Source organism: Perca flavescens, chromosome 7 (assembly GCF_004354835.1).
Source record: "Perca flavescens isolate YP-PL-M2 chromosome 7, PFLA_1.0, whole genome shotgun sequence".
Taxonomy (NCBI): domain Eukaryota; kingdom Metazoa; phylum Chordata; class Actinopteri; order Perciformes; family Percidae; genus Perca; species Perca flavescens.
In genome coordinates this window covers 10,740,597-10,754,624 of record NC_041337.1, presented here as the reverse complement: position 1 = coordinate 10,754,624, position 14,028 = coordinate 10,740,597, and the positions used below count along the sequence as shown (strand labels likewise).

At 39.7% G+C, this 14,028-nt stretch overlaps 2 protein-coding genes across 2 annotated transcripts; both read right to left on the bottom strand.

The window, feature by feature from the left end:
- Positions 1-27: 27 nt before the first annotated feature.
- LOC114558943 (protein-serine O-palmitoleoyltransferase porcupine) lies at positions 28-7,227 on the bottom strand. Its single transcript, XM_028583263.1, has 14 exons — positions 7,061-7,227; positions 6,163-6,305; positions 5,876-6,068; positions 5,692-5,735; positions 5,355-5,536; positions 5,094-5,224; positions 4,972-4,992; positions 4,393-4,518; positions 4,206-4,306; positions 3,994-4,070; positions 3,823-3,886; positions 3,526-3,611; positions 2,259-2,369; positions 28-1,961 (listed from the first exon to the last, which is right to left on the bottom strand). Exons 2-14 carry the CDS (start codon positions 6,296-6,298, stop codon positions 1,860-1,862), a joined length of 1,374 nt encoding a protein of 457 aa, XP_028439064.1. The 5' UTR covers positions 6,299-6,305; positions 7,061-7,227; the 3' UTR covers positions 28-1,859.
- Positions 7,228-9,996: 2,769 nt separating this feature from the next.
- LOC114558970 (zinc finger protein with KRAB and SCAN domains 5) lies at positions 9,997-13,069 on the bottom strand. The gene is made up of 4 exons (XM_028583315.1): positions 12,775-13,069; positions 12,540-12,627; positions 11,328-11,484; positions 9,997-11,198 (listed from the first exon to the last, which is right to left on the bottom strand). Exons 1-4 carry the CDS (start codon positions 12,971-12,973, stop codon positions 10,305-10,307), a joined length of 1,338 nt encoding a protein of 445 aa, XP_028439116.1. The 5' UTR covers positions 12,974-13,069; the 3' UTR covers positions 9,997-10,304.
- Positions 13,070-14,028: the final 959 nt, after the last annotated feature.

Sequence of the window (14,028 nt, the reverse complement as noted above, 5' to 3'; positions counted from 1 at the left end):
AAAAATATCACAGATGTATCAGTGCCTTCACATTTACAGGGAGAAAAAGTCGGCTTAAAGTTAATATCAGAATAATATTTAAAATACTGTCGGATTGAGTGGTATTAGGTCCTAAGAGACTGAGCGCTTGTTCTCAGGCATGAACAAACATTCGGGCTCTAATCTAAAACACTACATCTTAGTCAAGAAGCGAATCCTTTTGACAGTCCAGATTTAAGAAAGATATATAGACAGAACGTGAACACAATCTGATACAGATGCTCATTTGATTCTTTCCTCAGTTAATCATCAATTACATGAATGCACCATTAAAAGCAGCAGTGTAATACAAATCTGTACTTAAGGATAAATATTTAATATAGTGAACTTCATAATTCCACCTACTATTGGAAGAGAAGTTTAAACATTTTCCCCTACAGTAACGTGTGAAATACCCTGATTCTAAACCTTTATTTTCAATACTGAAGAGTGAAAGAGTTGTTCAAATGTAATACATAAATACTAATAAGACCTTTTCTAAGCAAAGGCAAATAACTAAATGTAAAGGAAATTATCAAAATAACACAAAACAAAATACAAACCCCATTAGCAAATGTCACCACAAAAGTTAGTTCATAGATTTACGGATTCATTTTCTTTATCTAAAATTCACAAAAAGGGGAATTCATTATACATTGGAATTGCTGCCTCATAACCATAACATGTGCTCTTTTCATTCAAAAGGAAACTCTGTGTTGTCTTACACATGCTTGAGAGACAAGCTCTGTGAAAGGATACGTCTGGTGGCGATATTCTACACTTTTCTTATTGCCAACAAATCCCATGAAAAGACCCAAACCATTCATTAATTTATTCTACTAACAAGTGTTGCCTCTGTAGCCAGTGCCTCATGCAGCTTATTCTTCTGTGTCATTGACTTCCGTTGTTGTCCAAAATGTATCAATGAGCCACACTGTTGCCCTGGACCTGGGTGACATGTTCCTTGATTGCAATGAACGTGGTCACTGCATTTTATTTTGTGTCAATCCCACATACACTGTCATGCTGTTATGTTATATATATATTTATACTGAGTAGAGCACAACATGTGTATTATTTCGCTGCTTAAAAAAGATCCAAACAAATGTATTGTTTAACTCTTGTTTGAAAAATATTTGCTAAAATCTAAGTGCCCGCAGGTTTTAGAAAATAATTCAGTCTTCTTTTTTTTAAATGAAGTGTATAGAATAGGATTAGGGCTGAGAGCCACAGACAGGCTGGGGAGGTCAGAAAGTATTGAGAGACGGGCAAACGTATTGTTTGTCTTTCCATGGGATTTGTTGAAAATAAGAAAGCCATAGAATCAATATCACCAGCCTAATCCTTCAAACCTAAACATACGATTGTAAAACACTTTGAGGTGAGGGGGGGCTGGGGGAAACCACGCCTGGAGGACATCTGCCGCAGTCGACCCTGAAAAAACCTAGATAGTGGGCTCTATCATGTGTCCACAGAAAGGAGCAGCCGATCTCCACCATGCTGATAGGTATTGATTGTGACTCACAGTGAGACACGTCGGTAACTGCTGTCACAACATGAGGGTTGACAACTGCGGCTCGGATAAAAAAGGATGCGATACGGAGAAAAGGAGGGAGGAGTGGGCTATCATTCCATGGATATCAAAACTAGTCCCCCGGCAGGTTAGAATAATAGATCACCCAGCCAACATGCGGCGCAATCTCAACACTGCGCGTTGGTTTATTGTTGTATACAGGTTGAGTCTGCTCTCTTCGGTCTGAGGCGGAATAAAGTCACAGTGCAGAAGTGGAGAACCAGCCTTACGTCTCTCCTTATTGCTTCACTTTCTCCGTCTCTCATTATTAGAGAATGAGGCGGTACAATATCCAGCATCCAAATGTGACCCAGTGGCTTGTCCAGCTCAGCTCGGACCACTTCTGAATAGTATGATGGGTTACATCGTCCTGCAGGGGGCAGCACATGCTATGTGAGCTCAATGGGACAATGAATATACACAAACCTTTACTTATTTACAAGCTCCATAAAAACATTTTTACAAAAAAGTGATTAAACTTTCCTTTATTTTTACTTTCTGAACAGAATATAAAATACATACTTTTACAAAAAAATGATTTATATGACAGTTCACGCCTCTCCTTTAAACTATAAATACCGCATGTCACATAGTGTGCTGCCATTTTACAAGTAAAGCGTGTATAAATATAGTCGCATACATTCGTCTAAACGTGTTGTGACCTCACCTCATCCTCCTCCATGTAGTCGACACTGGAGTTGAACACTGATCCCAGGTACGTCAGGTGGAGTATTGCCAGAGCGCTGAATGCTATGTTAATCAAATACACCCACAGCTTCTGCAGAGGGAGAAACAAGGCATCGTGTAAAAACAAAAGACTTGAATCATTATGTCTTTTATACATATTTTGCATTATTGTATCATGTGTGTGGGTTTTTCTCTTAAAGGTCCGGAGAACCAATTCTCTCAATCTGCTTTCTTACACACTCTTGATGAAGCAGATTTATTGGATCAAACAATAAATCAAGAAGTGTTTGTGAAATACTAACTTCTTCTACCAAACGTTAACTCTGATTGCTATCATGAATATTTCAAGTTATAGAGAAATACTTTAATGTATACTTTAATGTATCATTGCCTAAATTGTGATCAGCACTATGTTACAGTCCATGCAGGCTGATTTTTCTTGGTATAAATCAGTATTCCCCCTCCCTGCTGCTCTTGCTGTGTGTAACCAATTTAACATAAGGGATTTTTGCTTTAGATGTATCTTTTTAATGATTATACTATTTTTTGTGTTTTCTAATATGATAGCCAATTTGCCTGCTGACGACGTTTATCATTATTCTTATTATAGGCTAAATCAAAGGGGGAATTATAAGGAGCTTAGTTTTCACATTTTCAAATATATGCAGAGTAAAAATAGAAAGCACATTTTTAATGAATGCTAACTAGGCCAGAAGATCTACTGGGTAAGCCCCCTTTGAGCACCTCCTGCTCTCTAAGGAAGTGCCAGCAATGCCAGTGCACTGGCCATTTGCACAGATGAAATAGTTGGAAGAAAACCAGGATATACAAGACACCACAGGCCTGTGGTTGGAATAGGCATTTCTATTTGTGCAGTACGAAGCATTAATTGAACAGAAACAGAAACAAAACTAAAAGAAACCGAAAATGATTAACATCTATGAAATAAAAACAATTAACTGAGTATAGGTGACATTTGTAGTTGCATTTGGGGTTTTTCTTAAAGGAATAGCTTAACATTTTGGGAAATAACCCTTATTTACTTTCTTGCTGAGAGTTAGATGAGAAGACAGACAACTCTCACGTCTGCACTCGAAATATGAAGTTCGAGCCAGGAGATTGTTAGCATACCTTAGCATAAACGCTGAAAGCAGGAGGAAACAGCCTGGCTCTGTCTTGTTTTAGTTAAACAAAAGCTGCTGAAGTAATAATAAAAGACTGGTAACAAAGGACGAGCAAGGTGTTACCTTTTTGTTCCTGTGAGTGCAGTTTGGCTGACATTTCTTTGACAGCACACAGGCATTGAAAATGGCTGCGAGCCTCTTCCGCAACACTGAAACACAAAACAAGACCAAAGCATTCAAATGAAGCCAGAGGAAGAGTTCCTTTTTTTTTTTTGCCATAAGAGGTAAATTACAAGCACTGCAGTGAACAGAAACAGTGTGTAACAGCGGGTGCAATTAACCATTACTGCAAAGCTAAGCACCTTCTTTAAATGGAAAGGTTCTAATGTGGAAAACAGACAACACTGGGCAGACTCTCACCATGCTCAATGTACGTGATGAACCCAAGAGACAGAAGCACTGCACCCAGGTGAAAACTCAAACCCTGCCAGGCACAATAGTTAGAATCTAAACAATCCTCTCGTTAAAAAGGAGAAACAGTGCAGAGTGCGAGATATAATTGCGTATGTAAGACGTCCACAAAGTACTCACATGCAGAAGGGCGCTGGCTGTATACGTCACCATGATGGCGGAGAACGTCCCAAATTTGAGAGCACTCTTAAAAACATCTGTGAGACGAGAGCATCAGCTTGCTTGAGAGACAGTGTCTGTTTGTATGAGCCATTACAATGCCGTTCATAATGAGCTCGAAAAACAAAAACAGCTGATGCCATCAAGCAATCACTGTTAACGTTATGACTCACAGGTGTGCAGAAAGCGAGACATGGGCAGATTCCACGACGTTACCACCTCCACCATCGACCGGGGAAACTCTATATTCAGTGGCTTGGATACAGTCATATCCCTACAGAACCAGAGATGAAGGGGCCGTTTTAAAATGTGAATAAAGACAAATACACGTCACGTTCATACTGCACGTGCAATTCTGACCATTTGAGGTTTTCCTTCTCCTCTGTAAAGCCTGCTCCAGCCAGAGTAGTAGTAGTCTCGCTCAAATAACCAACAAAATAGTTGCTGAAGTGGAAAGACATTGTGTTCTCATACGCCAGCAACCACCTGATGCAATGACATTAAAAGAAGAAACACATCGATGTTACACGCAAATGTCAGGTTCATTTGGACCTAATTAATCCTTACACGACACTAAAATACATACTTTGCCGGTGTACCTCTGACAAGCAACAGAATAAAGAGAGAAGGTGTAACAGTTAATGTTAGTTATTGATTAAATCCATTTCAATGTTTTGTTGACTTGCCATGTGATGATCTATGTCTCACTATGTTTTTCAAGATGGTGGAACAGTGGTGGTAAATGAGAGGGTGAGACGGGTGTCCTGGTGCACATGGCTGCACAAAGAGGGGGGGAATGATGTGGATACATGCGTGCAGGAAAATGTGTTGCACAAATGGTAAACAGGAAATGAGCATGCGTTAAAAAGTATACAAAATATGTGGAGGGCATGCCTACAATGTTGAGTATCAGAATCACTGAGGTGGACAGTTCATTACCTGATCTTTCTTCTCTTTTTGCTACAAACAAAGTAGAAGAAATCATTTAAGCCGGTGTCAATCCAAGCCAGACAATAAACAGGGATGTATTTTTTTTTTTTTTTTCTCTATGTTACACTCACCCTCGTAGTAACTTGTCTCCATAGACCGGTATGAAATAAGGGAAAAGGTATGGTGCCACGCAGTTGGAAATAACAAGGCAGACCTGGCTCTTCACCCAGCTAACAGACACTTTTAAAAGCCACGAAAAGCTCTGAGGAGAAGAAAGAACCAAATATTTGAACAGTTAGCAAGTTTGTCTCATGATAAATCTTTTAATTAATCCTCACCCCCCCAGCCCCCACACCCTCTTCTGTGCTTAAGAGATACTGTATCACACTTACCAGCTTACGTCCTTCTAAAGCGTCTTTGTAGCTGTTGAAGCTGATCCAGGGACCAAAGATGACTGTGCCCACAAAGTAAATATAGCCCATGAACTCAATGGGTGATGGTACACTGGCCACGACACCTCTGTCCAGATCGAAGGCCAGAGAGATGGCTTTCATGGCAACCACCATCTGCGAACCTAGTCAGCAGAAACAGCACTTAGTCACTAGATTCCAACGTTAGACCATTATCAAAGCTGAATATGAAGGTACAACGAGAACAAGCACATGAATTGCTTTCATCTATCAGAAACGTGTCCAATGTTGCTGCCTACAGAAAACATTCCTGGCCTACCTCTCATCTTGTGCCAGTTGGTGGTGTCCATCATGTGCAGCTCGCTGATAAAATTGGATAAGAATAGCTTCAGTTTTGATGTAGGCCTATAGTTTCCGCTGCAAATTAAACATCACTGCAGCACTGACTTTGCACTTCAAACACAGACTTTGAGCTGTCAGGTACCAGAGGAGGACTCTCTTACCCCAGCAGCAGGTATATGAGCACAGTGATGGAGAGGAAGGTGCCTCGCATGGTAGAGTGGCGGCACAGGAAGAGGAAGAGGTAGCAGAGAAGGCTGAGGAGGACCACCCAGATCATATGAAGCTCAAAGAACAGGTAGAGAGTGTAGAAACCTCCTGCGACTGTGCCCAGGTGTTTCACAAAAGTGGGGAGGCCTGATGTAGCAAGATAAAGATATATAGGCGATTATGATGATGCGAGCTATGCTGTATAAAGGCTGAATTACACCGAGTATAACTGGACTCTCACCCAACATCCAGAGAAGCCGACACAGCAGGCAGATAACCAGCAGCTGCCATACTTGCTCCAGGCCCTGCTGAGCTGTAGGCAGCAGGCAGCCATGAGAAAGCTCTTGGAAAAACTTCTGTCGGCTGAATGCTCCCATGACTAGACTTTAAAAAAAAAAAAGAGCAGAGGGAAGCCATTTTTACAGCAACAAAAAATGGTTTCTATATTACCAATGTCAGCATACATATACATCTACGGTTATAATGCACCAGTACAGCAAGCACAGCTGACCACTAAACCACTTACTCACTGTCAACAGACACACACAACCTCACACTTCAAATCCCAGCATGCACAGCACCTCATTACAAATCTGTGCAAATCCATGCAATGGCTGTCAAAGTTTTGATGATGGCAATAAAATACGTTCATGCTCATTTTTGGTATCTAAATGTATAATAATGCATGTGTTAATTTCTCAGCAAATGCATCAAACTGGAACTGTCAGAAAGAAATCTCAACATGCACACAGTAGCACAATAAAATGTTGAATTATTTAGCGCTGTATTGGGGAAGTGAAGACTTATTTAGGCTACAGGGCAGTATGAAGAATAGTAGACACATGCTATTCTGCAAGGCATGCTCTCTCCGCAATGCAGTCGACCAAGGGGATGAGTTGACTCACAGCTGCATGACTACATCCGCTGCATTGACTGCACAGTATGTTCAGCGTTGAGCGACTTGCCAGAAAGCAGAGCATCTTGTTAGCTTGTAAAGATCGTTAACCTTGCTTCACCTAGCCAGCGGGATTTACAGTCATGCTACCAACGTACTTGAGAGCGGTTCCCCAGCCCCCCACGTCAGGAACAGCTAACTGGACGCCCCGGGCAGGGCAGTGTTTTCCAGGGGTTAGACTTACCCTTTCTGGGCAGCAGCTGGAGGTTCCTCCCCGTGTTTCTACCCAGCTGCCTTCCCGTCCCGTTACAGTGGGTGAAGCGTGGGATTCTACCGGCTGTTTCAAGCACCCTCGGTCCAGATGATGCTTATCTGGATGACTCCCATTGTCACAGCATCAGCACCACTTGACTGTCATCTAGGCAGCCAGGCGGAATCATATCAACCAATGTGCTGCTTAGGTCTAGGCACGTCAGACAATCATAGCTGTCGTTGGCCTTAAGTAACAGCCAATTCGGCCAATCAGAATAATCGCCCACCATTACCGGTGCCTTCTGACCAATAGGATGTAACAGCGTGCAGATGGAAGCCCGTGAACTGGCATCTGGCTCGGAGATGGGGTAGGCTACAAGAGGTTTTGGAGGGATGAACTGTGGGTATGAATAATAAAATCAATATACACTTAACCTACTTTTTCTTTTGGGAACATTCTTTGGCCAAAGAACAGAATTCAATTTATATTTCAATAGATATTGAAAGTTTAAAAATATGTTCTCAGCATGAAATGTTGCACTACAGAAAAACATCTCAGAAAAGCAAATAGTGTTCCTTAACAACGTGACTGTATGTACATACTTGTATTTAGTTTTTATCAAAATATGTTAAAACCGCAGTTCTGTTTAGTGAGTTTGTTAAAATGCTAAACTATAATTTTATGTAGGCTAATGCAAGCAAAAAGTCATACTTTTTAAGGTGATGTTGTAACTAATGACTTCATTATTGGTTTAAAACGCATTTACCAATGCTATACAGATCAGTAATAATTAAGCTGTTAATAAGAACAATGTTTGGGTTGCCAGGTTGTGAGACTATTCTTTGGCTGTTGTTTCTCTTCGCCATTAATAAAGGTTAATGGATCTTTCATTTGAATAATTAATCAATTCTGCAGTTAGAAATGTTAACAGTCACCAATAAAGGGTCATGAATTTCCCACTTTCTAATTCCGCAGTTACAAATGTTTGTAAAAGGTCCCTAGTGTCATAAACCATCAATTCTGCACTTTTAAATGTCATTAATAAAGTGTAATCAAGTTGATGTTTCTGTTAATAATAATAATGTTGCAGCAATAAACCATCAAGTCTGCAAAATGTTGAATTATTTAGGTCCAGATACTTGAAGGGGTAAGATCCAATGCCAGAAATGTATCACTACCTGGCAACCCAAATGTTTTTCTTACAAAATGCTAACTGATCAATTAAGTATTAGTTTCTGATAAGTGTATAAATGGAGCCTTATAAGAAAGTGTAACATAGCTAGAAAAAAACACCCACCAACACCAATAAAAATAATTACTATGACCTGTGCAAACAAATAAACCTAAACACCTCATTGTGTTTTACTTCTAAACCATGCTGTAGTAGTAGAAGTAAAAGTACCCTCTGGGAACCAAAAGTAAATAGTGACAAAAAGGCCCAACGAATGAAGGCGTGAAGGCACCTTACCGTTATTGTACTGTGGGCTTTTTTCTGCAATGGGATTGTATCGCAGTTTACAGAATAAGCTGACCATTCTAATGTAATATGACATACTGAAACAGAGGCCTGTCCAAGACAAGCAGGAAGACAGTTCTGGGTCAATTTACCAATCTCTCTAGTACCACCATCAGGACAAATCTGAATGCACTATTAGACACAGAACCCCGCCCCTGCTCAATTCCATAAGTAAAAATATGTCCAGCAAATATAGTACAGTCCATTTATTTCTGTATATATTGTTATGTACAGACTATATTTTCATTTAGACATTTTATTTCTTTGTGTCTAAGTGAGAATCAGCCTCATGTGGACACAATGCACTTTGGATGTTATTTGCACCTATAAAACAGTAAGTGTAATTTGAAACTTGGTTCGGTTTTAATTGAGAGTTTTTAATGTCAGTTTTACAAGGCCCAAACGCAATGACAGTAGTCATGGCATGAGGCAAAGAAAACATGTTTTGGTATAAAATTGTCACCTATTGACTGTAGTGACTGAAACTAATATGAAGTTCATTTAAAAAACATACACAAAAACAGGATTTCCAGCAAGCTGCTGTGTTAACAACCATTTTAAAACCTGTAGCTTCAGAGTCAGTGAGTGTGTTGCATCCAGTAATGTGAATATAATGCTAAATGTTTAACTTGTCTCCTTTGACGGAGCCTTGGGGGTCAGTGTAAGCTACAGACCAGCAGCCCTGCAGCAGCTAGGGAAATATGTCTCTCTCACTTACAGTTTAGCAGGTTAGGTTCTTGCTTTTATGACAAAAACAAGTCTCTAAACAGCAGTTTCCTCTATCAATATGCCTTGCTTTCGGTCACTTTCAGATTTTAGTTCATACAAGCCAACTCAAAAATGTAATAGCCTACTTGTTTATCCCAAATTTATATACACGTCTAAAAAAAAAAAACAACCCATAACTTTATGTGCAAATACATTTCTATATATAAAACAACAGACAATATGTGTCTGTGGTTTCTCAGTAGCTGAGGTAGATGAGAAAACTGAATTAAATGGCAATTCTTGTCATATATGATGCTAGATAATGAGATCCATGATATCAATAGCAATGTGCATTTGCCCACAGACTAACTATAAATGTACAGAATATAGTCTGCAGTCAAAATGCTACCTGGTGCACAGTTTTACAATCAGTAACATTCTGCTTACTTACAGAACAGTGTTATTAATCAAACAACAGTGGTAAAACAAATTACTATGACTATAAAATAGCAGCATTACGAGTTCAGTCACTTGTATTAAAAAATATCGATGTGCTGAACTAGATTATGCCTACCAACCAAAGAAATAGACACTGAAGAGAAGTGTGCAGCAATACATTCACAGTATATATATATATATATATATATATATATATATATATATATATATATATATATATATATATATATATATATATATATATATATATCATAAACAAAATGTGACCACTTCATGCCATACAGGCAGCAAAAGTGTGGCTTAGTGGCAGCAGGACAAGCCTAAATGAGCTTATGTTTTAGCATGTACCTAACAGACTAATGAGTTTGTTTTTACAGAATGTAAAAAGAAAATTAGCTTTATGATGATATTGGTATAAGTAGTAAGGAAATGTTGATCATTACAGCTGAGGCAAACGTGCTAGTTTGACATAGGAGGTCAAACTGTTTAGATCAGCGCACAATCTCCAGGTCGTAAGCAATTCTTTTCTTTTTGACGTGCTCAACGCTTTGCTCATCTGGAGAAATCAGAGGAGTGTTCCTCCTTCACAATATTCTTCTTCTTACAATCACTTGGTTTGCTTAAAATATATTCATAATTTCTTTTAACCTCAAGTAATGCTGAGGTGAGGTACTGTGGTGAAAAGAGCTTTAGTGCGGGGGGTAGTTCTGGATGTTGGGGGGGAAGGGGCTGAATGGAGGTTGCAGGATAGTTGTGCAGGTTCCTTGAGAGCCTGGGAACTGGCGGGGGTAGAGGTGACACAGAGGAAGGTTTTAGAAACAATGGTATAGAGATCAGGTCAGCAGTCTGGCTTGGCTCAGGCTTCTCCAGCAGATGGCTTTCTGGCATCAACTTACTGTCGAAATGTCGACGCTTGATGGTGGTGGAATCCTCTTCATACTCGGTTACAGACTCAGCCAACGGCAGGAATAAAATGTGGTTATGACGCTGGCAGAACAGTACGCCACACTTGGCGCACTTCCTGCCATCTTTGACATGCAGCAGTTTATGACGCTTGAGGTTATGGCTTGTAGTGAAAGATCGATCACACACGTTGCATGGAAAGGAAGGCTCGCGGACACACTGGTGCTCCGTAAAATCTGCCTGACTTGTGAAATGCTTTTCACAAATGTCGCAGATAAAGGAGCTTTCTTCTTCATGCTCCCGTTTGTGTTTCATAAGCTGCGGTACATTGGTGAAGTACTGATTGCACTGCTCACACTGATACCCACCTGATGGTACAAATACATGTTTTAGGCACACAATGGGCCTCCTTTTGTCTAGATGTAGGATGCCTGGTGGTGCTTTAAATGATGGTGAGGTCTTGTTTGGGCTGGGTGTTGTTTTTGATTTGATTGTTGTGGTTTCACGTTCAGTCTCAGCCTCTTTAGTTAATGTTTCTCCTTCCTAGGAAACACACATACAGAAGAGAGTGAACATTTATGCCTTCTTAACACAATAACAACACAAAATTAAATATACTGATTTTCTAAAAGCAACAAATGAATGCAGAAAAAAACAAGTAGTGGCTGCTACCTTTGGCACTGACGGTATCTGTATTTCCCCCATCAAAACAGAGGACTGGAGGTCCACAGGAGAATCAACTCTGGGTGGAGTTTTTTCTTCCTCGGTTTCTGCCGTTTTGTCTGTACGGCGTTGCCTTTTTCTACGACCGTAAAACCTTTGAACAAAACTGAGAAAAATAATTTTGTCACATAGATCTACTCGTCAAAGTGGAATAGTAAAAAATTGCACTTTTCAAATGCAATAAAGATGGTGAGCATTAACAGCTTGTGGTGCGAGAGACATTAGTGCAGCAAGGCACTCAAACAGGGGTCTTAAACGTTTTGTAAGCCCAGGACTCCTTAACTAAAAGAGAGACGGACACCCCCCATTTCCATTCCACTCCATTATAGACAGAATACCAGCTGAGATCAGTTGCATTGTTTTTTTTAACCAGGGCAGCAGTTTTCATTATGCGCTTACATAATTGCAAAAGGGTTCTCCAATGTTTTCTCAGCCTTTTAAAATGATATCAGATTAGTAAACAGAATGTGCCTTTGGAACACTCTATGAATAGTTGCTGATAATGGGCAATGTAGATATTGCATTAAAGATCAGCCACTTCTTTCTACAACAGTCAGAACCCTTTTGCAGGGTCAAAATCAATGTGAGCTACAAAACTAACTAAATTACTTTTCTCAGATCTAATGGTTGTAGCTGGTCCCCAGTGGATTTTAGCAACTTTTGAGTGTTGTTTATGTATTATCTGCTCTAGCTTTTCCAACTTATACACAGATATGGTAGTAATAATAATGGTCCAAAATGGTGTCAAATTGCATTTTTCTTATTGGAAAAAATAGGCTAATATTTTATTGAGGGAGGACCACAAACCCTCCGCCTACGTGCACCGAAGTCTTCCACAAATCTAGGCTAGACTAGCTATGTCTTGAAGTCAAATGGCCTCCCCAATCAAAAGACAAGGAGCAAGACTAAGTAATAATAACACATAAAATGAAAATAAGAAATAATTTTTGCGTAGAGTAAGACTTTGTCATGTTTTGTTGTTACTGGTTTGCTAGCCAGTAACGTTAGCGTTAACGTTACACTACTAGCCCCATTTGTGTCTCTCATATATTAGCTACTGAGAGAGGCACATACTGGGGTTAGCACACTCCATACAATTATAACTTAAACAACTAGCTAGCTATATAGCTAACACAATTAGCTTTAATTTACATTTCTTACCTTTTCACTTTTTTATTGGGGGTCTGTTTAGCGTATGTAAACAAAGAAGGCACAAAGTCTGGACTGTCGTGGTCCATGGACGCTTCCTCTATAAAACAGAAACAAAACACACGTTTTTAGACAACTTCAGAATCTTCTGCCAAACATAGCTAGCTAGCTAGCTAGCTATATACCCCAACCAATAAGTCAGCTAGCTGGTATAACATGCTGTAAAATGAAAGCGCGTTTATCTTACGTGACTTAAAATGAGCGCCACAAATACGAGCATTTCCTTTGAGCACCTCGGTGCTGCCGTTCGCTTGTTGGATTGCTTGTAGCCATAAACGTCTCCGGTTGGCCTGAAACGGCCGAGATCCAGACGGTATTCTGTAAAATTTCAGTTTGCTCGTTGAAGAATGTCGATTTTTACAGCCAGGCACGCAACAGGTGGACATTTTACTTCAAAACTGTTTGGATTCAGCTGGTTAACGTTAGCTTCGGTCAAGGAAGTTCTTGGCAGCAACAACAATGTTCAACTTCCGTTGCCAAGACGCGCGCGCACCATTGACTTATATAAACGCACTCTCATGAATAGCTTGGTTTGTGAACACCGTTCTCTAAATACATCATATGCATAATGGTGATCACAGGGCAGTTTTTTTTTGTTACTTTCCAGGTAAAAACGTCGGTCTTGGCTTGTTTGATATTTATTTTATTTTTATTTGATAGGGACCATGAACATTGTTGTATAAAAAACACCATGTAAATATGCCAGAATTAGTAAAAAAATAACTACTTTTCATCTGCAGTCCCTAGGCAGGTGACATAGGACTAACAGAGACAGCCAGCAGTCATACAGCACTCACATTCACTATAAATTAAAAGGTACACATAATGGTGATTTATGCATTAACAAAACCAAACAAAAATACATGATGACAAATACATTATTCATCCACCTCTATACTGCATACAATGAAAGTGTATGGGTGATGGTGTGTGGGTATACGTATACAAAATAATTATGTCACATATCTACTCGTCAAAGTGGAATAGTAAAAATTTGCACTTTTCAAATGCAATAAAGATGGTGAGCATTAACAGCTTGTGGTGCGAAAGACACAGTGCAGCAAGGCACTCAAACAGGGGTCTTAAACGTTTTGTAAGCCCAGGACCCCTTAACTAAAAGAGAGACGGTACATTTCTCTTAATACATCCATGGTGGGTATTCAAGCTTAACAGCGTAGAAGAGAGTTTTGTTGTGCCCGTCTGTCTGTTTTGGCACAGTGACCACATCCACACGGTGCACTGAGGCCCCCTGGTGGAGGTGGTGGAAGAAGCACTCAGATGTAAATACTCTACTAAAAGCCATGCATTGAAATTTTATTTGAGTAAAAGTTCAAAAGTATTACCATAAAATATACTTCAAGTCCCAAAAGTGCTCATTAGGCAGAATGGCCTATTTTAGAATAATGTATATTTTATCACTGGTTTATAATTATTGATGCAC